The 22,535-nt window shown below is 49.2% G+C and overlaps 1 protein-coding gene across 1 annotated transcript; it reads right to left on the bottom strand.

Moving 5' to 3' along the window:
• Positions 1–19,367: 19,367 nt before the first annotated feature.
• Positions 19,368–21,364, bottom strand: LOC118987155 (patr class I histocompatibility antigen, A-2 alpha chain-like; the record flags this gene model as incomplete). The annotated part of the gene is made up of 4 exons (XM_037046188.1): positions 21,226–21,364; positions 20,737–21,057; positions 20,198–20,494; positions 19,368–19,636 (listed from the first exon to the last, which is right to left on the bottom strand). Coding segments are annotated over exons 1-4 (951 nt in total), but the record flags the coding sequence as incomplete, so codon positions are not given.
• Positions 21,365–22,535: the final 1,171 nt, after the last annotated feature.

Genomic DNA, 22,535 nt, shown 5'->3' with positions numbered 1-22,535 from the left:
ATATTTTTTTGAAAAAGGAAATGTATATAGCCTCACACCAGTGTGTAGAAGGAACATTCTTAAAACCATGTTAAATTAGTATGAATATTCATCTTTGACTGTTCACTAAAGCCACACAAATGGTAGTTCCTGAAAATCCCTTTGCAAAGAGGAACCTGAAACTACACCAGAGTGTTTCCTACTCTGTTATGTTACTTCATTGGCTCTTGTACTGATGCAGGATTATTTGAAAGTAACGCATTGTTTCAGTAAGTGAGAGAGATCTCCCAGTGTTGGTGCATTTAATGACACATCATCAAAAATCACGTTAGTTAACGTAACCACAGACCCCACTGGAAACGGTCGTCAGCTCAGGGAAGCCGTCTGGCTGCCCTGGGGAGACACACGTTTGCCAAAACCCTGGGTTTCCTTTGAGAGCTTCTGTTCCATCCAGGCAGCAAGTGCTGTCAGGTGTCCACTGCCCATTGACTTTCCTTGAGGGAGAAGCTCCCATTCATTGGAGAGAGTGTTGGCCAGGTCACCTCACCTCAGTCATCACAGCTTCTGTGTCTCTCATTCTCTTACGTGAACTTGCTGTTCCTTAAAGAAGAGGCCAACTCAGCCCTCACAGGTCACTTTCCTGGCATTGACACTCAGGAATGGAGCAGAAGTGTGTTTGTGCACTTTCCCGGTCATCATAGGAAATATTTTACATTTTTATTCTTCATTTTCATTAAGGACAGTTAAATTAATTCATTTGTAAGTAAATTCAAGATATATTTATTTTTTAAAATATTTTTTATTTTTCAGTTACAGTTGATGTACAACATTATATTAGTTTGTGGTGTGTAACTCTGTGATTAGACATCTATATACTTACAAAGTGATCTTCCCCCATAAATTCAGTATGCACCTAACACCATACACAGTTATTACAATATTATTGGCTGTATTTTCTATGCTGCACTTTACTTTCCCCGTGATTGTTCTGTAACCACCAGTTTGTACTTACTAATCCCTTCACCTTTATCTCCAAGCCTCCAAACCTCCATTCTATCTTGGAACTGTCAGTCTGTTCTCTGAATCTGTGAGTCTGTTTCTGTTCTGCTTGAATACTTCGTTCTTCAGATTCTGCGTGTAAGTGCAGTCATCCGGCATCTGTCTCTCTCTGTCTGATTTGTTAAACTCAGCACCACACGCTCCATCACGTAGTTGCCAATGAGAGATTCCATTGTTCTACTGTGTGTGGCTTAGTCACATTTTGCTGGGTGTGTGCACTGCTTCTTTATCTCACCATCTGTTCACGGACACCTCGGCTGCTTCCCTATCTGCCTTTTGTAAATAATGCTGCAATGAACACGGGTATGTGTGCGTCGCTTCGTTTTGGTTTAGTGAGTTCGGTTCTTCAGATAAGTACCCGGACGTGCGATTGCTGGGTCCTTCTGTGCGTCTTGTTATACAGGCTTCGTTTTCAAGTCTGTCTGTCTGTCTGGTGTAAGTATTGTTACCCCAGCTTTTTTTGGTTTAGTTGTTTCCAATTTCTTGAAATGTCTTTTTTCATCTCTTTGCTTTCATTCAGTGTGTCTTTGGATGTGAATTGAGTCTCCAGTAGACAGCATATGTAAGGGTCTTGTTCTCCTATCTGTTCAGCTACCACATGTCTTTTGATTGGAGCAATTGATTCATTTTCATTTAAAGTGATTTTGATAGATATGTATTTATTGCCCTTTTATTTTTCATATTATTTCTTTTTTTTTACCCTTTAACATTTCCTGTAATACCAGTTTGGTGGTGATAAACCCCTTTAGCTTTTTCTTGTATGAGAAGCTCTTTGAATTTTGATTCTAAATGATAGCCTTGCTGGGTGCAGTAATCTTGGCATAGAGCCTTGCTTTTCATCACTTTGAATATTACTTGCCAAAAGAAATGTAAAAAAATGAGACTTCCCAGTCTCCTTTGGCCTGAAAAGGTTATCTTGAGAAATCAGCTGATAGTCTTATGGGAGCTCCCTTACAGGTAACTAACTGCTTTTGTCTTGATACTTTTAAAATGCTCTCTTTTTCTTGAATCTTTGGCATTTTAATCATGATATGTCTTGTGCGTGGGCCTTTTTGGGTTCATTGGGTTTGGACTCTGCACTTTCTGAACTCTTGCACCTACTACCTTCACCAGGTTAGGGACATTTCCCATAATTTTTTTTTAAAGTAGGGTTTTGATTCTTTGTTCTCTCTTTTCTCTTTCTGGCATCACCAAGATGCAAATGTGGGCACACTAGAAGTTGTCCCCGATGTTCCTTATACTATCCTCATGTTTTAGGACTCCTTTTCCCCCTGCTGTTCTGATAGGTTGTTTTCTGCTTCTTTATCTTCCCGGTCTCTGATTTGATTCTGTGCTTCATCAACTCCACTGTTGATTCCCTGTAATGTACCTTCATTTCAGTTTGTCCTTCGTGTGCGACTGTTTTCATTATGTTTTATTTCTCCATTTTTATGTTTCTTATACCTTTGCTGACATTCACACTAAGTTCTTCTACTTGTCTTCTTAGTTCATTGAGCATTTTTATAATGTGTTTTGAACTCTGCATCTATTAGATTGCTGGTTTACATTTTGTTTACTTCTGTTTTTTTGTAGTTCTGTTCTGTTCTTTCATTTTGGTGTCTCCTCATTTTGGCGGCCTCCCTGTGTTTGTTTCTGTGTGTTCAGTAGAGCTGCTATGTCTCCTGTCTTGGTGGAGTGTCCCTGTGTAGTGGGTGTCACGTAGGACCCAGTGGTGCAGTCTCCCTGAAGTCCCAACCTGTGCACTCCAGGGCGCCCCCTTGTGGGCCATGTGCACTCTGCTGTTGTAGTTGAATCAGGATTGCTGTTGGCAATGGAAGGGATTTACCCCACGGTTGATCCGCTGTGAGGACTGGCTGCAGCCACTGTGGAGGCTCTGGTGCCTGCTGAGTCTGCCCTTTGAGTGTGTTGCTGTGGAGGTGGTGGGGTGGTGCTTTGTTGGGGTCAGAAGCTGTCTACAGGTGCGCTGACCGTGGAGCCCCTTGGGAGGTGCAGGCCAACTTCAGTCACCACACGTGTCCTATGCAGAACCACCTGGCATGAGCTACAGAGCAATTTGCACATGGCTGCTTCTTGGGCTGGGCTTGGAGGTGCCTAGGAGAGGCCAAGCTGCAAACCAAGGCCAGCTGCTGTTAGTGCTGGGCCTGGGACCACTTAGCAGTAGAAATGAGGTGTGTCTCAGCCAGATGAGGCTTGTCTGAGACATTTTAGGAAAGTCCAGAGGTTGAGCCAAGACAGGTTGTTTGCATGGAGAGTCAGTGGAAAGGGCTTGAGTGGGCCCGCAAGTCAGGTGAGGCAAGGCTTCAACCAGCATGGGTTGAAAGTGCCAACCAGGTGGGTGGAGACTCAGATGTGGTACACCCCTGGAAGCTGTGTAGGGGAGGGCTTCCAGGTGTGCACCGTATGACCTCTGCCAGCACTTCTGTCTGGGAGAAAGCTGTCCTCCTCCCAGGTCTTGCCCTGATGCCAGACAATTTAGTTCCTCTCTGTATGTTCCTCACGCCTTTTGAGTTGCTGTCCCAGGGCTGGAACTCAGAAGAGTGGGTCTGAGTAAGTCCATGTGCTGGCCCTTTAAAAGGAATGCCTGGGACTCCAGAAGCACTTTGCACCACTAGCCTCAGTCTCTGCTAGTTTTTACAACCCAGGTTGTGGAGACCTGTCTTCCTGGTGCTGGAACCATGGTCTTGGGGTCTTAGTGTGAGGTTTAGTGTGGAGTCTCTCCTCAGGCAGCAACTCCAGAGCCGAGGTATCTCTCCAAATTTTTATCTACCACACATGGTTGTGGGACCAGTCTGTTCAAGATCCCCACCCCTCCTGGGTCTCAGTTGGACTTCTTAAATTTTGTAGTTGTGGGAGGTCTGTTCAGCTACATTTTAGGCAGTTCTGAATGATGGGTGTTTGTAGTATAGTCATAATTTTGATGATGTGGTGTTGAGAATACTGCATTTACCTACACAGCCATCTCAACTGGAAGCCAAGATATTTTTTAAATGTCGATTTAAAGATACTGATTTAGTAATGATAATAATTTTCCATCCTCCAACCGTGTTGTTCTGCAGTGACACTGGTTTGTTTTCTAGTCTGTGAGGGGGTGGTGGTGAGGAATGCCTGCTACTGCAGTGGGTGTCCCCACCTCCGTTCTTGCTAAGTTATCTCAGTGCAAACGTGGACACAGTAAAAAGGCAGAGGATGTCCTTCACCTATGAAAATAGATTTGACCTCATAGAATCTGTGAAAGGATCTTAGAAACTTCAAATGTTCCACAGGCCACACGTTGAGAATGGTTGTTTTGGAAAAAACAGGGGGAGTCTCCCCACCGGCCCTGGCCTTTGCACACTCCTCACTTCCTAGAACCCCTCCCCCTGAGGTGGGAGCCCTGCCTCCCCACACTCTGCTGAAGGCATTGCCCTGGGTTCTTCTAGAAGAAAGCTCACCCCCTGGAAATGAGATGTCAGAGAGTGTCCTCAGTCTGGGAAGGCAGGTGGGGGGACAGATATTTCTTCTTTGGAACGGGGAACAGTCTGTGCCCAAAGGCACCAGACCCACAGGTAACCTGGTTGTGTTTGTTATACAGCAGCTTAATATGAATTCATATCCCAGCAGAAATGTGGTGTCGTCTGTCATGGAAATGATGTTGACCCCCTCATTTTTCATGGGGGTGTAGTGCTGTGACTGGAAGCCCGGACAACATGAAGAGCCATTTTGTCTGATAGAACATTCTGGAACGAGGGATTTTTCTGTGTCTGCACAGAACATTGTTCTGTGTCCGACATGGCAGCCACTGCCTACAGGTGACTGTTGAGCACATGAAATGTGACCTGTGTGTGGAGCTGTTGAACATTTACTTTTACTTATTTTTAATTTAAAAGCCGTATGCGTCATGTAAGTACCTATCTAGCAAGTATTTAGTTTGTAAGCTATGCCCACCCCCCCAAAGACACTGTGTGACTCATAGAAGAATTTGCATTAAAATTACCTTCATATGGAACAACGGGTCTTCCTTTGTCCCTGAGGGCCTTAGATATACCCTCAGGATAGAGCTTGTCCAAGAAAGTTTACTTCTTTGTAGTTAACAATTAGAATGGGCAGACATTAACCAAAATGTGATGTAATGCCTTAAGGTTGTAAATGATCACAAATGCTCCTCACTGAAGGTGGTCCTTGTGTACGTCACTCTGGGACCCTTGGTGGCGTTTCTGTGAACCTGGAGACATCAGCAGGCACATGAGGCTGTACTTCACTAGAAAATATTTATTGAACACAACATGGATCGAGCACGTGCAGGCCTTGTACATACTCGTAAACTTGTAAGGCAGAAGATGGAAACATTGGAGTTCCACCTTAGAATTCCTTATCTACCGCTCCTCCCAATATTTCCTCCAGAATTCAAACAATTCTGTGTCCCTTCACCCCTGGACGCTTCTCCTCTAGATGAAAATATCTGAAGTTTTTACAATTGGGGAATGAAAAGTTTTCATAGCAAGACCCAAAGGAAAAAACTATTAAGGAAAACATTTCACTTTCCTGTTTTAACCACACGCTCCAGAGATACAAACTCACACCCATGACCAAAGTCAAAGACACGTAAAAATGTTGGCAGAGGATGGTAACGTGTGTCCATGTTCTTCCGCCAAAGACCCCGAGGAGCGCCTGGGGCAGACAGCGGGAGCGCACCCCTGGGGCTTGGGCTCCTTCAACCGTCTGGGTGAGACAGGACGTGCCCCAGAAGTGGAATCTGGACAGAGATCTCGGGGAGATCTGTGGGCGCAGGGGCCCCTCTAGATTGGCTTCCTGAGGACATGGGGGACAGTCTGTGACTGGGCATCTCAGGAAATACCTCGGGACGCAGCAGACGGGAGCAAGGGTGAGGGGTGACAGGAAAGACGCTGCCTTCCCTCCTGTTCCCAGGCCCGGGAGCTGCTTGGGAGCGTGTGAGCTGCCCCGGGTCTCGTTTCTGTCTGTGCGGAGACAACACGCAGGGTGGGGTTGGTCTGTCTCACGTGGCCGTGGTCTCGGGGTGTCCTTGTCTGATGCTGGTGATCTGTGAGACCACGCGTGTCCAACCATCTGTCTGTTTGGCAAAGATGAAGGAACGTGATGAGTGTTTCAGCCCGAGGGTGGGGACCACATTCTGTTGTGAAGGTTGAAGGGGTTGAAAACTGGGACAAAACCCCTGAAGGATGCTTTTGTAACAGGTCTCAGCAATTTAAATACACTGACATTTTGACACAGAAACTCCTCTTTTAGGAATTTGTTCTAAGAAGATAATCACAGATACTTCAAAAATATATATGTTCAGGGATGTTTCCTGTGTTGTGGTTTTATAAAAGCAAAAGGATGGAATGTCTCTAAATGCTCCAATTGACAGAATGATGGTAACTGTGGACAGAGGATCGCTTAACGTGTCTCAGGCAGTGACACCATGGGATCCACATAGAAGGTCAAGTGTAAACCCATTGGGCACTTGATGTGGGATCCTTGTGGGGGACAGAGGAAAGGAGACTCAGAGGGGTTCAGGGTGGAGGAGGTTCCGTGAAGGCAGGGGGTTTCTCTCAGAGCCTTGATGACCCACCTTCATTGGGTTTCTTGGCAGCTGCTGTTACCAGATGGGTCTGAGCCTGAGTGGTTCTGCCTCAGGACAGCCTGTGGAGTGTGGTGTGTGGAGTGTGGTGTGTGGTGTGTGGTGTGTGGAGTATGGTGTGTGGTGTGTGGTGTGTGGATGCTTGACTTTCCCTGGATGAGATTTCAAAACCTGAGTCCAGGGGATTTTGAAAGCATGTTTATTAAAGCTGGGGACAGTGACACTAAGGAAGGACTTGGGGTAGAAGAAGTAACTGGAGAGAGCCTAGGCGGGGCCGCTCTGGTTCCTGGGAACATTACAGGAAAGCAGTGAGTCAAGGCCCGGCAGCTGTTAGCTCACTGGGAAGTAAAACTCCCAGAGACAGAGGTGAGCCAAGGCGGGGCAGCTGTCAGCTCACTGGAGAGTCAGGGGAAAAGGGGCCTTAAAGTCAGGATGGGGGATAAGCCTGAGGTCAGCTGCCACTGCCCGTTGCTCCCCTGGCTGATGGTCTCAAGGGCACCTTAGAGCTCAGAGGGAGAGAAAGAAATTTGTGTCCGAAATGGGGGTGTGGGTGCGCTCTAGAGCCAGCTGCCCCAGGTCTCTGACTGGAGGGTTTTGATCTCTCTTCTCTGGGTGAGAAGCTTAGGAGAGGCTGTCAGGAGAACATTCACCAGCGTCCCAGGGGTGTTTAAAATGTGCTGATGCATCACAGTGGGCAATGGGGCCTTGGGGATTGTCCTCTGGTCAGCTCCACGGTTTTAATTTTTCCTTAGTTCTGTCTGGCTCTGATGACTTTGTTTGTTGTTATTTTATCCCCTGACTTCTTCTATTCATGGGTTCATCTGGCACAAATGGCATTAACTGGGTGTCTCTAGTTTATTTTCCCCTGACCAGGGTGGTTTAAGCTATGTGTTCTCTGGTGAGGGAGGAGAGGTACAAGCCATTTGTTCTCAGTGTCCTTGGTTAGGGGAGATAAGGTCTTGTGATTCACCAGCTGGCTGTAAGTTTTTCAGACCATTTGGCTTTGCTTAATCTTCATGCCTCAGTTTCCCCATTCTTCTTTCCTAGGATTTCTCCTAGCTTACTCTCCTGCCTTGCTATGACTCTGCATGCTGTGCAAATGAACTTTTTCAATGTTCCAGAATGTTCTGTGATAGCAGGCTGCTGGGCTCAGAGCTCAGGAGGACATTCAGGGGCTGTGTACCTTAGCCACCCAGACCACAGTCAAGTTCATCACCCAACATGGGTTTCAAGGCCTCCACTGGGTCAGGATTAGTTAGAGTGTGGAGACAGAGTGAGAGTAGGACCCTGGCTCTGTGACTCTGGCCCTGTCATGGGGGAGACGGGCCGTTAGCAGAAATGACCCAGAGAAATGGGATCACGACCCAGTGCTGTGAGGGAGAGTTCCTGATATCACAGAAGCGGACAAGCAGGAGACCTACAGGTCACCTCCCACTGGTCTCCATGGAATCTGAAAATAAAATAGAAAGGCCTCTGAAAGAGAACCATTATACACAATCATAGAGCAGGAAAGATCTCTTGGAAATTAAAAATATCATCATAGAAGAATAATTCAGCAGGTGACCTGAAGGATTCAAATTGCACTCCCACTGAGTCCTACACATGGAAAAGTGGGTGTGAGCTGGAGAAAAGACCTATCAGTCTGCCAGTCATGAGATTCCACGAAGTTAATAATGACAGTTTAAAAATAGTGTGAAAAAATAAAAATGAATTTACAGTGAGGGAGAAATGATTTTAAAATTTTCTAAGAATAGTTCTCAAAGTTTGCAGGTAACATTTACATTTTGAACAGCTTAATGGGGTCCTCACTACAGCAGATAAAAGCAGCCCCACAGCAGGACACATCGTGATGCAAGTTCAGAAAGAGGGTGGGGAGACCACGAAAGCTTCAAGAGGCAGCAAATTCGGGCCTGGAGACCAGGAGATCTTGTTGCAATGCCTTCTGATTTCTGAAGAAAAAATATGTCCAACACAGAGTTCTATATCAAGTCAGCATGTGAATAAGGACTAGGATGGCCTACAGCACCTTCATGTGTTTAGAGTTTTCATAGTCAATTTTTCACATGCTTTCTTTGGAAAATACTACCAGGCAAAGTGGGAAAATGAGGAAGTAAACTAAAAAAGAACATGGTATCCGGGGGATGAGGAGCCAGAACAAGAGAGGCCAGGGCTGCCCAAGACGAGGTACAGGACATCCAGGGTGTCCGCCCAGCTCCAGGTGTGCAGGGACCCTGTCACACTGTGGCAGGACCAAGGGCTATGGACTGGTGTCTGCAGAGATGAAAGTGGTTGGAAATCTGATGCGTCGAAAAACATACTCATAAAGATTTAGACTCTGGGGAGAGCAGTTGAATGAATTTGTGAAACCAGACAGAAAGATCCCGTGGCTGACATTGGACCAGATGCAATGACTGCCAGCCCCCTACCCTAGTGCTGACCAATCACTGGACATCTTTACCCTCAGTCCCTCAGTCCCCTAGGCAAGCCATCCCCTAGAAGCCATCGGGGAGCCAGGTCGCAGTTACAACTCCCCTGTGACTCTGGATTTGGTGCTGCTTCCTTAAATAAACATTTATTTTCTTTTTGTTTCCTTTTCTTTTTCTTTCATACTCAACTTGAGGATGTTATTTTTTTCATTGCTTCCAAAGACAGAGGAAAGAAGACAGAAAATCATTGATGTGGGAGAGAAACATCAAGTGACTTCCTTCCATAGGCACCTGGACCGGGGGTCACACGCACAGCGTAGGTGTCCGGTTTGTCCGGGAATCTGCTCGCAGCCTTCTGGTGACAGGAGGATGCTCCAACCCACAGAGCCACACCCGCAGGGGCTAAACCTCCACTTCCTTTTTAGTTTTTTTTCAATTACAGTTGACAGTATTATTTTGTATGAGTTTCGGGTAGACAGCGTCGTGGTTAGACAGTCACACACTTTACCACGTGTTTCCCCTGATAGTCCCAATATCCGACAGACACCCTACGCGGTCATCACAATATTAGTGACTGTATTTCCTAGGCTAGACTTCACCCCGTGACTGCTTGTAACTGCCAATCCGTGCTTCTCAATCCCTTTGCCTTTTGCACCCAGGTTCCCCAAGCCCCTCCTCCCCTCTGGCAATGGACAACGTAACTAGTATCCTGACTGTTTTTTGACTGAGGGGCAGGGGGAGGCTGAGGAAGGAGAGGAAGCCCGGGCGGAGCTGGAAGGGACCCAGGGCAGAGAGCCCTGGAAAAGGAAGCTGCCGAGAAGAGCCGGGAAGGGGAGCCCACAGCAGCGGCGAGGGAGGCAGAAGGGATGAGGGCGGAGTCACAGGACACAGGGAGAACAACACAGTTGTGAAGAAAAAGGAACTGGTGAAATTAGAATGAGGTCTGTAGTTTGGTTAACACTGTTGGACTAACGTCAATCTCCTGGTTTTGATCATTGTCCTGTAACTGAGCAGACAGGGGCCCATCACGTGGTGCCTTGGTGAATGACCCAGTGATTAATGCTGGAAGGAACAGGTCTTTATTTACAATATGCCAACCTTGGGGGGCCTCAGAGCACCTATGGTCAGTGCCCTCTTTTCCCACAAGACCCAGCATTTCCCTTGTCCCCCAAAAGGCTACAAGCCAAAAGCAAACCTAATAGTCCCCCGTATTCTTTGCAGGCTGACGCTCAGTCCACTGAGCCACACCAGCAGGGCTTCCCATAATCCTTTCTTTTAAATATATTTTATTGATTATGCTATCACAGCTGTCCCATTTCCCCCCCTCTTTATTCCCCTCTGCCCTGCACACCCCCTCCCACCCTCATTCCCCTCTTTTTTCATGTCCATAGCTCATACACATAAGTTGTTTAGCTTCTACATTTCCTACACTATTCTTACCCTCCCCCTGTCTCTTTTCTCCCCACCCTCTGTGCTACTTATTCTCTGTACCTTCTCCCCCCTTCTCCTCCTCCCACTCCCCTGCTGATAACCCTCCATGTGATCTCCATTTCTGTGGTTCTGTTCCTGTTCTAGTTGTTTGCTTAGTTCGTTTTTGTTTTTGTTTTAGGTGTGGTTGTTAATAACTGTGAGTTTGCTGTCTTTTTACTGTTCGTATTTTTTATCTCTTTTTTCTTAGATAAGTCCCTTTAACAATTCATATAATAAGGGCTTGGTGATGATGAACTCCTTGAACTTGACCTTATCTGGGAAGCACTTTATCTGCCCTTCCATTCTAAATGATAGCTTTGCTGGATAGAGCAATCTTGGATGTAGGTCTTTGGGTTTCATGACTTGGAATACTTCCTTCCAGCTCCTTCTTGTCTGTAAGGTCTCTTTTGAGAAATCTGCTGACAGTCTGATGGGAACTGCTTTGTAGGTAACAGTCTCCTTTTCTCTTGCTTCTTTTAAGATTTTCTTCTTATATTTAATCGTGGCTAAGGTCATTATGATGTGTTCCATCTCAGGTCCAACTTCTTTGGGCCTCTTTGAGCTTTCTGGACTTCCTGGGTGTCTATTTATTTTGCCAGACTGGGGAAGTTCTCCTTTATTATTTGTTCAAATAAAGTTTTTCACTTTCTTGCTTTTCCTTGTCTCCTTGTGGTACCCCTGTGATTTGGATGTCCTGGAGGAATGTATAAAGATGTCCTGGAGGTTCCTAAGCCTCTCCTCATCTTTTGTGAATTCTTGTTCTTCATTCTTTTCTGGTTGAGTGTTTGTTTCTTCCTTCTGGTCCACACCATTGACTTGAGTCCTGGTTTCCTTCCCATCACTATTGGTTCCCTGTATATTTTCCTTTATTTCACTTAGCATAGCCTTCATTTTTTTCGTCTAATTTGCAACCCAATTCAGCCAATTCTGTGAGCCTCCTGATCCCCAGTGCTTTGAACTGTGCATCTGCTAGGTTGGCTATCTCTTCTTTGGTTAGTTGTATTTTTTCTGGAGCTTTGACCTGTTCTTTCATTTGGGCCCTTATTTTTGGTCTTGGTGCACCTGTTATGTACTAATGGGCAGAGCCTTAGGGGTTCACCAGGGCGGGGCAACCCAGGTCATTGCATTGTGATGCTGCATGTGGGGGAGGGGCCTGAGAGGGAGGAATGGCACTAGCTCCGCTCTCTGCTGGTTTTCAGTCACTTGCCCCCCTACCCACAAGCAAACTGGGCCCTTCTGGTGCTGATCCCTGGGTGGGTGGGTTTGTGTACGTTCTGGGACCCTGTGGGTCTCTCCAGTGAAGTCTCCTGTGAGGCTGGGGCTTTCTCCCGCTGCCGCCTCAACCCCACAGGTGTTTTCAGTCAGAGGCTTCTTGTTTCCCTGGGCTGGAAACTGGGGTTGCACGTCCGTCCCGCTCCCCAGTTGCTCCTCCCGGATGATCCACACCCGACTGTGGGGCTGCCCCGTCTGCCAGCCACCACCTGGCTGGGTCCTCCAGCTGCTGCCTTGCCTCCAGTCCTCTCTGCCCCACTGCCCACCCCCACCCCTCCTACAGGGCTGGGTGAGTGTTTCTTCTTTCACTCCTTGGATGTCGAACTCCATACAGTTTGATTTTCTTTCGGTTCTGGTTGTTTTTTGTTTTTAAATGTGTTGTTTTTCTTTTGGTTGTGTGAGGAGGTACAGTGTGTCTACCTACACCTCCACCTTGGCCGGAAGTACCCCTAAACCTTTACTTTCTTGGCTGCAAACTGGTGGGAGTGTCCTCACGGGGACCAGGATGCTGTGGGTTCGATGCCTGGTCAGGGGGCCTATGGTGGGGGACTGATGGATGAGTCTCTCTCTCTCTCTCACATACACACACAGTCTGTCTCTTTCAAATCATTGACGTTGCCTTGGATGCCAGTTTTTCTTTAAGGCTTTACTGCAGAACAGTAGCTTTGTTGAGGCTGCAGCAGCCTCACTCGCGTGTTTTCTGGGTCTCTTGAAGATTTCACTTTCCCCTGTGTTGATTTAATCTCGTGTTGTTTTATACAATGATGTGCTGTGCAGGCTTGCAGCCCAGGAGCAACAGGCTGAGCCCTGCCGTCTGGGTGAGCAGTCGGGAGACCGTCCAGGTGTGAGAGCCTCTGTGCTGTTCGCACAACCACAACATCGCACAACCACATGGGTCTCAGGTGGGTCACCACCGTTAGGGGGCGCATTAGTGATGTAAGTGCATCCAATAAACACGCTGGATACTTTACAGGAGGTTGTGTGTCAGTTGTATTTTAATTTAAAAATAAACTTCACAGTGGACTTTATGTACAACATTGGCATTCAATGAAGGATTAATAAACAGTGTAATTAGGAATAGTATAAACAGTGACCCCCACAGATCAGATTGTCAAGAGTCACTTCCAACAGCCCATGACCCCAGGAGCCCTAGGCTCCCTGAGCATCCGCAGTGAGGGGCGAAGAGCAGGAGAACAGGAAGCCAACTAGGGGAGGTCTGCACGCACCAGGGATGAGGGCCCTGTCACACAGGGACGTAAAAAGTGAAAATGGAATTTAACACGTAGGAGGTGACACAGGTGCCCACCAGCATCGGGATGGTGTGGGTGGCTCTGGTCACTGGAGGGCATTGGTGGCGGCTGCGGGGTGTGAATGGGCTGCAGCCTCTGGTGGTGTCTGTGCAGGTGAAGCACCAGGGAGACGCTGGGCCAGCCCATGAGGACAATGAATGTAACACAGGACATGACCACAAGATGGCAGCCTCAGGCACGTCTGGTGACCACAGACAAGAGATGGCAATGACTGAGATGCCCTCAGGAACATTGGGCAGGAGACAGAAAGTGTTCCTTGTTCCCTGGGTGCAGCTGACTTAGAGTCTCGATGTCACAGGGGTGCAGGGACATCTGTGCTGGCAGTTCCTGTCACAGTGTTTCCTGCTGGCCCCTTTCCCTCAGCTCCTTCTCTGGTCAGAGCTTGTCCCCAAGTCCCTCACACTGTCATCCCTGTGACCCAGGCTGGTCCCCCTGTGGGTTCTAGTCCCACAGCTCTCGCTGCTCACGGCCTCAGGTCTGTTCTGGGGCTTCTCCTGAAACAAAATGAGCTCCCGATCTCCCACACAAAAATCCTTTTATGNGTTGCTAACCCTCCTTGTGATCTCCATTTCTGTGGCTCTGTTCCTGACCTAGCTGTCTGCTTAGTTTGCTTTTGTTTTAGGTGTGGTTGTTAATAACTGTGAGTTTGCTGTCCTTTCACTGTTCATATTTTTTATCTACGTTTTCTTAGGTAAGTCCCTTCAACATTTCATATAATAAGGACTTGGTGATGATGAACTCCTTGAATTTGATAAGCACTGAAAAGCACTTTACCTGCCCTTCCATTCTAAATGAAAGCTTTGCTGGATAGAGCAATCTTGGATGTGGGTCTTGGATTTCATGACTTGGAATACTTCTTTCCAGCCCCTTCTTGCCTGTAAGGTCTCTTTTGAGAAATCAGCTGGCAGTCTGATGGGAACTTCTTTGTAGGTGACTGTCCCCTTATCCCTTGCTGCTTCTAGGATTCTCTCCTTCATTTTAATCTTGGCTAATGTAATTATGATGTGCCTTGGTGTGTTACTTCTTGGGTCCAACTTCTTTGGGACTCTCTGAGCTTCCTGGATTTCCTGGAAGTCTATTTCCTTTGCCAGACTGGGGAAGTTCTCCTTCATTATTTGTTCAAATAAGTTTTCTACTCGTGGCTGTTTCTTTTCCCCTTCTGGTACCCATATAATTCGGATGTTTGAACGTTTAAAGATGTCCTGGAGGTTCCTAAGCCTCCCCTCATTTTTTTTGAATTCTTGTTTCTTCCTTCTTTTCTGGTTGGATGTTTCGTTCTTCCTTCTGGCCCACTCCATTTAATTTGAGTCCCAGTTTCCTTTCCATCACTATTGGTTTCCTGTGCATTTCCCTTCATTTCAATTAGTTTAGCTTTCATATGTTCCTCTAATTTGTGACTAGAATGAACCAGTTCTGTGAGCATCCTGATCACCCGTGTCTTGAATTGTGCATCTGATAGGTTCGCTATTTCCTGGTCACTTAGAGTTATGGGCTCTGGGGCTTTGAGTTCTTCTTGAGCCATATTTTGGACTGTTCGTACCTGTTACATATGAGGAGTGGAGCCCTAGGTATTCACCACGGCGGGGCCACTCAGTTGCTGAGTTGTGATGCTGTATGTGGGGGTGGGGCCAAAGGAAAGCAATGGCAGACCTCTCTGCCGCCTCCCCCCGCCAGGGCCCCGCGTTCCATTCCACTTTGTGCGAATGTGTGACCACAGCCAGCCTGCTGCCCTGCGCCCTCTCTGGGTCAGCCCCACGAGGAGCTGCCTGGGCGCCTGGGGTTGGGAGATCCTTCCTGCCCGAACCTGCTCTGCTGCTGGCTCCGCCCCTCTTACCGTCCCAGTTGAACAGTTCGTTGTTGTCAGACTTCCCTATAGTTCAATTTTTCTGTCCTTTGGCTGCGTCTTTGTTCTCCAAACCTTTGTTGTGTTCAAACTTGGTTGTGGGAGAAGGCACAGTGTTTCCACCTACGCCTCCATCTTGGCGGAAGTGGACCACTTGATTGATTTTAGTCCCATTTTGGTTTCCATCACTGTTGGTTCCTTGTGCATTTTGCTTCATTTCACTTAATGTGCCCGTCATTTGTTCCTCTAATTTGTGACTAAAATCAACCAGTTCTGCGAGCATCCTGATCACCAGTGTTTTGAACTGTGCATCCAATAGGTTGGCTATCTCTTGGTCACTTAAAAGTATTTGCTCTGTGGCTTCGATTTGTTCTTGTGATTGAGCCATTTTTGGTCAGGTTGCGCCTGTTCCATTGAGGAGTGGAGCCTTAGGTGTTCCCCAGGGCGGGGCAACCCAATTGGTGGATTATGACGTTGTTATGTGGGTGCGGGATCAGAGAGGGAGCAATGGCCGTTTTTCCCCTGTTGGATTTTGGTCCCCTCTGCCACTTCCCACAAGCAAATTGGACCCTTCTGGTGCTGGTTCATGGGTTGGTGGGCTTCTGTATGTTCAAGAACCCTGTGGGTCTCTCCAATGAACTCTCCTGTGAGACTTGGAGCCTCTCCCAGCACCTGAACCCTCGAACGTTTCTCTAATTGATGCTTTTAGCCTTAATTTCCCAGTGCTGGGGCCCTGGGTTGCGCGGTGCATCTTACTGCTCGTTCCTTAGCCTGGTTTATCTGTGTGTGAATGTGTGACCATGGTCAGCCAGCCACCTTGTGCCCTCACTGGGTCCGACTGTTGCCACCCTGCGCCTGGGATCTGCCAACCACTGCCTGCGCGTTGGTCTGGTGGCTTTTTCCTGCTGTGACCCCTCTCTGCCGGCTGCCAACTCCGCCCCTCTTACTGGTCTGGATGAATGGTTCGTTGTTTTTTGAACTTCAGTACACTTCAATTTTCTGTCTGTTTTGCTTGTGTTTCTGTTTCTAACCTTTGTTGTCCTTAAACTTGGTTGTGTGTAGAGTGTTTCCAAGTATGCTGTCATCTTGGCTGGAAGTCGGATTTCATTCTTTCTTCCCAGAAATCGGTCAGAGGGTTACCTGCGGAGAGCGAGCATTTGCAGATTTGCAGTACGTGGGGCTGAGAGACACTTTCTAAATCTTCCACTTGACTTTACTCCACGGTAGAGAAAACACCATGTGCCTTCCACCCTCATATGACAGATTATGAACCACTTTTCCTTCCCCAGGGTGGGAGGGACATTGAAATGTGGCTTCAGGGCCTTTCCCCAACCCGGGTCCCTGTCACCTCACAGAACTGTGTGCATCCAAATCTACTGGGGACCAGGATGGCTTGTGGGCTCATCACAAAATACTCAACTTACTCCCCCAAACTGCTCTCAGAATATTGGGCATGAAGTCCAAGTTATAACTTTTTTAACTTGGAATATTTTTTTACTTTTCAATTACAGTTGACATACAATATTATACCAGTTTTGGGTGGAAAGTGCAGTGATTAAACATTGGCATAGTTTATTGAATAATCTCCGTGATAAATCTAGGACCCATCTGACACTATAAATATTCACAATATTATTGACTGTCTTCCCTGTGCTGTACTGTACATCTTAAGGAAAAAATACTGAGGGTTGGTACAGGACAACCGTCATACTCCTGTTGACTTGGGTGCACGTTATGAGAGGGACTGAGGAGGGTGAGTGTGGAAGTGGTGAAGGGCACAGCTGGACAATCTCAGAGCATCTCCCTGTCAATTCCTGATGAATGACAATAACTAAATGGTGACTGTGTGACAGGGAGACCTGACTGTCACCAACCTGGGTGGGTCACCAGGATGAAAGTCCCCACTGTCAGGACAGGGAGGTGCAGTGTCCAGTCCTTATTCCTTCTTCTTCCCCAGCCCTGGCTCCCTTGGTGGCCTCATCCACACTCATGACTTTAATGTCATTCTTGTAGCATCACCTCCACATCTGTGTCTCCTGCCCAGACATTTCTCCTCAAGGTCCCCACACTCATCTGTCCAACTTGACAGATTACTGATATTTCTAGGAGATGTCTCACCTTGACCTTCTCTTCAGCTGAATGCTTGACATGCCCACCCCTCCCTCACCACATGCCCCTGCCAGAGTCTTCCCCGTCTCTGCTGATGTAACCCCATCTTTCTGTTGTCACAGCACAAACGTGGGGTGTCCTCCTTGACTCCTTCCCACACCCCAGACTGAATCACTAGGAAATGCTGTGAAATCCACCTTCCAAATGCATTCAGTGTCCAGTCCCTCCCACTGTCCCCACCGCTCACAGCCCCATCAGAACACCCAGCCCCTGCAGCCTGGAACCCTGGGAGCTTCCCCACACCTCTCCCTCCTGCCTCGCTGGTCCCTGGGCTCCTGATTCTGTTCTCAGCTCAGCAACCAGACTGACCCTGTGGCCCAAGGGCTCTCCCTTGAGGAGGAACTCTCAGAGGAATGCACTTAAGGACATGGGCTCCTTGACCATGACCTCCCAGGACTCAACTCAGCATCCACAGAATGAGAGCAGGGTCTGCAGTGGATTAAGGACAGTAGATGCTAGAGCAGTTCCTGCTTTAAGCAGGCGTCCTCACCTTCTGATTGGTCAGCTCTCTGACCCCACACGGACAATCCTGAGGTCTACAAAAGGAGGGCCTGAAAGCTTGGGGTGACTCCTAGGCAGCAAAGCAGCACTTGGCTAGAATCAGGGGACTCAACAACCATGGCCAGAGGCTCCAAAAGGTCACATTCAAATGCGTGGTAAGAAACCCTGAATAGTGCATGGAGCACAGGTGGTCACAGGGAACATCACTGGGGAGCCCTGAGGTCCCCTTGTCCTGTGACTCAGAGTCTGTCCCACCTGGGTTGTTTCCAAACCTGATTGTAAGTTTATGAATTTAAAGTAACTTAAGTGGGTTAATAAATGGGGTGAAGGTATAGATCAAATAACACCTACCAGAAACCACATACCTTGGACCTTTTAATTTCCATCACTTTTATTTATTTATATATATATATATATATATATATATATATACACACATATAAAATATGTATACATGCATTTCAATATTTTTTTTAAACTATCTGCTTCATGGTTTTATTTTATTTTTCCAAATATTTATTTATTTATCTTTAGAGGGGAAGGGAAAGAGAGAGGAAGAGAAACATCAATGTATGGTTGCTTCTCGTGCATCCTCTGCTGGGAACTGGCCCCTGGCGGGAACTGACCTGCAACCCAGGCATGTGCCCTGACTGGGAATCGAACTGCGATTCTCTGGTTCGCAGGCCCACATGCACTTCAATATTAATGACAGATAGCAGTCAGGAATTCACCATCCCAGAGGGGAGGCTAGACTGACAATTTCAGCTCCGAGTCCTGCACAAAGCGTCTCTGTCGTGCTGGGAAAGAAAGTTGTGATGAAGTTCAGGTCAGTCTCAGAAGTGTCCCACTGTCCCACAGCCCACCTCGTGCTCCAAATGTCCCAGTCTGAGAATCCCCAAAACCCACTTGTGCCCCTCGATCCAAATGCCCCCCACTTCGTGCCCTCAGGGTCTCACCCTTAGGAGCTGTGAGAGACACGTCAGAGCCCTGGAACTGTCGCTGTTTGGGGAAGACACACAGCAGAGTTACGGGGTGGGGGAGCCCCCCTCACAGACTCCAGCCCACACTCTCCCAAGGGTCCCAGACGTCACTCCCCAACACCCAGACTTACAGGCAGCCTGAGTGTAGCTCTTCCTGCCTCTGTCTGTGGGAAGAAAACATTCTGTGAGAAGGCAGTGGGAAGGCTGGGTCCCACCTGAGGAAGGGAAGGTTCCAGAACTGTGACTGAACACCCAGCGTAGGATCAGGAAATACAGGGAGAGTACATGTGCCAGGACTGGACCAATCACCTGTTTGGACGTCTGTCCTCAGCAGGGACCTTCCCCTCTGACCTGTGACAGCTGGAAATCAGTCCCCATTGCTAGAACCATCAGGTGATAAATGTGTCCCTCACTTTCCCACAGGCCTCACTAAAGAGTCAGTGTTAGGAAACAGGCCCCAGATGGACAAGCACCCGTGTGGGGACACGATGCCCATTAACCAGGCAGAGCACACCTCCACCTGGGCTTGACCCCCAGGGGGACAGGGAACTCAGCCCCACCCCTTGCCCACCTGAGCACTTCCTCCTCCACATCACAGCTCCAGCAGCCACAGCTCCAAGGACACCCAGGGCAGCAGCAATGCACACGATAGTCATGGTGGTCTCAGGAGGGGGTTCTGTGAGGGGAGGGGGAGAGGTCAGCCTCAAGCCTGAGTCCTGACCCTGCTCAGGGACACCCTGAGGAGAGGCTCTGTGCCCACACCCCCTCCTCACCCCATCTCAGGGTCAGGGGCTCAGGCAGCCCCTGGTGCTGCACATGGCACATGTATCTCTGCTCCTCTCCAGGGGGCACGGCCACAGCCGCCCACTTCTGGAAGGTTCCATCCCCCGAAGGCCTGGTCTCCACAGCCTCCATGTCCTGGGTCAGGTCCTCCCCATCACGCTGCCAGGTCAGGGTGATGTCAGCAGGGTAGAAGCCCAGGGCCCAGCACTTCAGGGTGACCTCATGGTCAGAGATGGGGTGGTGGGTCACGTTTGTCTTTGGAGGGTCTGAGGGGAGGGTGAGAAAATTCAGGAACTTTGCATGGTCATGGGACACTCCAGCAGTGCCCATGTGACCACCCTGAGAGTGGTCAGGACAGTGGGGGTGGGGGAAGGGAGTCACCACCCAGACACCAACCTGGACAAAGGCATATGGAATAATCTCCTATTTCCTTAGAAACTCCCAGAATCAGGGTGAGAACCTGGGGTAGGAGTGTCCAGGTCTCTCAGGGGAGACACAGACTTAGGTGGAGGCTGATGACTCAGAAAAGTGGGAGTCAGGACTCCAGAGAGGGTCTCTGCCCCAGAACCAGGGAGAGGTTCCTGGTGCCCCAGGTGCTGCAGGGTGTGAGGGACCCACTGTGGGTGTTTCAGGGAGAGGCTGGGTCCCTTACTGTCCTTTAGAGAAAGCTGGGCCCGCGGATGAGTCACAGAATGAGGAAACCTGGGGGTCCTTTCCTTCTCCCGATCAGGAGGGACACTCTGACACTGCCCCATTCCCCTCCTCTCCTTGTAGGAAGCCGCCCCAGCCCACAGATCCCCTCCTGGGGGAGCCCCGCGCCCTAGTACCTGCTCGGAGCAGCGTCTCCTTCCCCTTCTCCAGGAGCAGGCGGAGCCAGTGCACGCACGTATCCTCCAGGGTGATCCTCCGTTTGTCCGCGGAGGGGAGGTGCGGTAACGTGTAACTGGGGCTTGTTCGGGTCCTCGTGACCTTCGCGACCTTCACTTGCACCGGGGTCCAGGAGTGCAGGTCCTGGTTCAGGTAGACGTAGTCGGCGCCGTCATAGGCGAACTGACTGAATCCTCGGAGGAAGCGCCCGTCTGACCCCACGACGCAGCCGGTCATTTCCTGGAAGGTGTGGGCCCCTGACCCCGAAGAAGGTGGGTCCCCAGTTACTTAATCCTACTGTGAGAACAGGCGTGTCCCCCCCCCCCCCAGGCCGTCCGGACCGCACCCACGGTGACTGAACCTCATGTGAAAATGAAACCGGGCACAGTCCCCGCGGGGTCCCCTGACGATGGGGCCCCGCGGTCCCCCAGTCCTGGGGCGACCCCAGCGAGTCCGTGGGGACGGGGGTGGCGCGCGGACCCGGGCGCACGAGGCTCACCGTCCTCGCTCTGGTCGTCGGGGGCGAGCAGCTTGTACAGGTTCGCTCTGCTCCTCCGCTCGTGTTGCTCGATTTTCCGAGTGAGGTTGACCCTCACTGGGTCACCGAAGATCTTTAAGGGCAGCTTCAGACTCTGACCCGCAGAGTCGCTGTAGAAACGCGCGACCTCTGTGTCGTCCACGTAGCCGACGCCGAAGAACCGGGGCCTCCAGGTGCCGGGTTCGGACACGGAGCTGGTGAGGATTCTCAGGCTGTGGAGCCCTGGGGGCGGGGAGGACGCGCGTCCTGGGTCTGCGGTCATTCCGGTTAGGGCAGGGGACCCTGGGGACGAAAAGGGGGGCGGTGGTTGGGGGGCGGAGGCGGGAGAGTCGGGGGTCTGGGGTCTGGGCCGGGACGGCTGGAGACGCTCCGTCCCCGGGTCCTGAGCCTTCGCCGGGTCCCCTCGCTCCTCTCCCGCAGAGGCGGTGCCCTCCGGTCCCCGCAACTCACCGGCCAAGGTCACAGTCAGGGCCAAGCTCCCAGACAGCAGCCAGAGCAGAGTTCCAGACCTCATAAAGAGCTGCACCTTGGGGCCCTGGCTGGTGTAGCTCAGTGGATTGAGTGCGGGCCTTCGAACCACAGGGTCGCGGTTCGATTCCCCCTCAGGGCACATTCCTGGGTTGCTGGCCAGTTCCCAGCAGGGGCCAGTTCCCAGCAGGGGATGCACGAGAAGCAACCATACATTGATGTTTCTCTTTCTCTCGTTTCTCTTTCTCTCTCCCTTCTCTTCCTCTCTTGTTTCTCTTCCTCTCTCCTTCCCTTCTCATCTAAATAAATAGGAAAAAAAGATACAAAAAGATACTGCTACTGCACCTTGGACAGTCAATTCGTAATGAATTCCTCTCTCCCCTTGCGGGCGGAACTTGCACTACCATGGATTTTAAACCGCGGAAAGGACGCTGATTGGCTGCTCCAGAGCTGCCCTCAGCCAATGGGAGTGGGAACTGGGGAACTGGGGGAGCGTTATGAATATTCAGGATGGGGGCCGGACTCCGCCCAGACCCTCGACCGGGCAGGGAGACTACTCCATCCAGCAGTTCCTGTCCGCGGGCTGTGTCACTGAGCGACTCTCCAACGTTTTGTGTCAGAACATCTACACAGCCCCACAGAAAAGGGAGAACTCCCAAAACGATTTTGTTAGTGTGGCCTATAGCTATCAATATGTAGCCTACAAAGAATAAAACAGCTTGGAAATTATTAATTCATTCAGAATAACATTCAAAGCCCCTCCCGTGTTAAGAGAACTAACGTTTTCAGGAAAAGTATCCCCTAAATAAACGAGGCAGCGAGAAGAGTGGATCTGCCTAAATACGACATTTTTGCAAGTCTCGGCGCTTGTCTGTGTCATTAGAAGTCCGCTGGATTTTCAGATTTTTTTCTGCGTTTAATCTGTTATTCTGGCAGTGGTGTATGAAGAAATATACCACACAAATATGTACAAGGAGCATTTTAATTACCGTTTCAGATAAGGTGGGTATTCAGCTTTGATCATACACTGAAGCCACACACGTGGTAGTTCCTGAAAATCCCTTTGCAAAGAGGAACCTGAAACTACACCATTGAGTGTTTCCTACTCCGTTACATTACCTCGGTGGCTCTTGTACTGATGCAGGATTATTGAAAGTGATGCATCGTCTCCCTAAGTGAGAGAGATCTCCCAGTGTTGGTGCATTTAATGACACATCACAAAAATCACACTTGTTAACGTTACTGCAGACCCCACTGGAAACGGTCATCAGTTCTGGGAAGCCCTCTGGCTG

Source organism: Sturnira hondurensis, unplaced genomic scaffold (genome assembly GCF_014824575.4).
Source record: "Sturnira hondurensis isolate 20B ecotype Veracruz unplaced genomic scaffold, ASM1482457v3 Scaffold0005128, whole genome shotgun sequence".
Taxonomy (NCBI): domain Eukaryota; kingdom Metazoa; phylum Chordata; class Mammalia; order Chiroptera; family Phyllostomidae; genus Sturnira; species Sturnira hondurensis.
The sequence above is the reverse complement of the archived record's forward strand: the minus strand, read 5'-3'. Positions and strand labels throughout refer to the sequence as shown.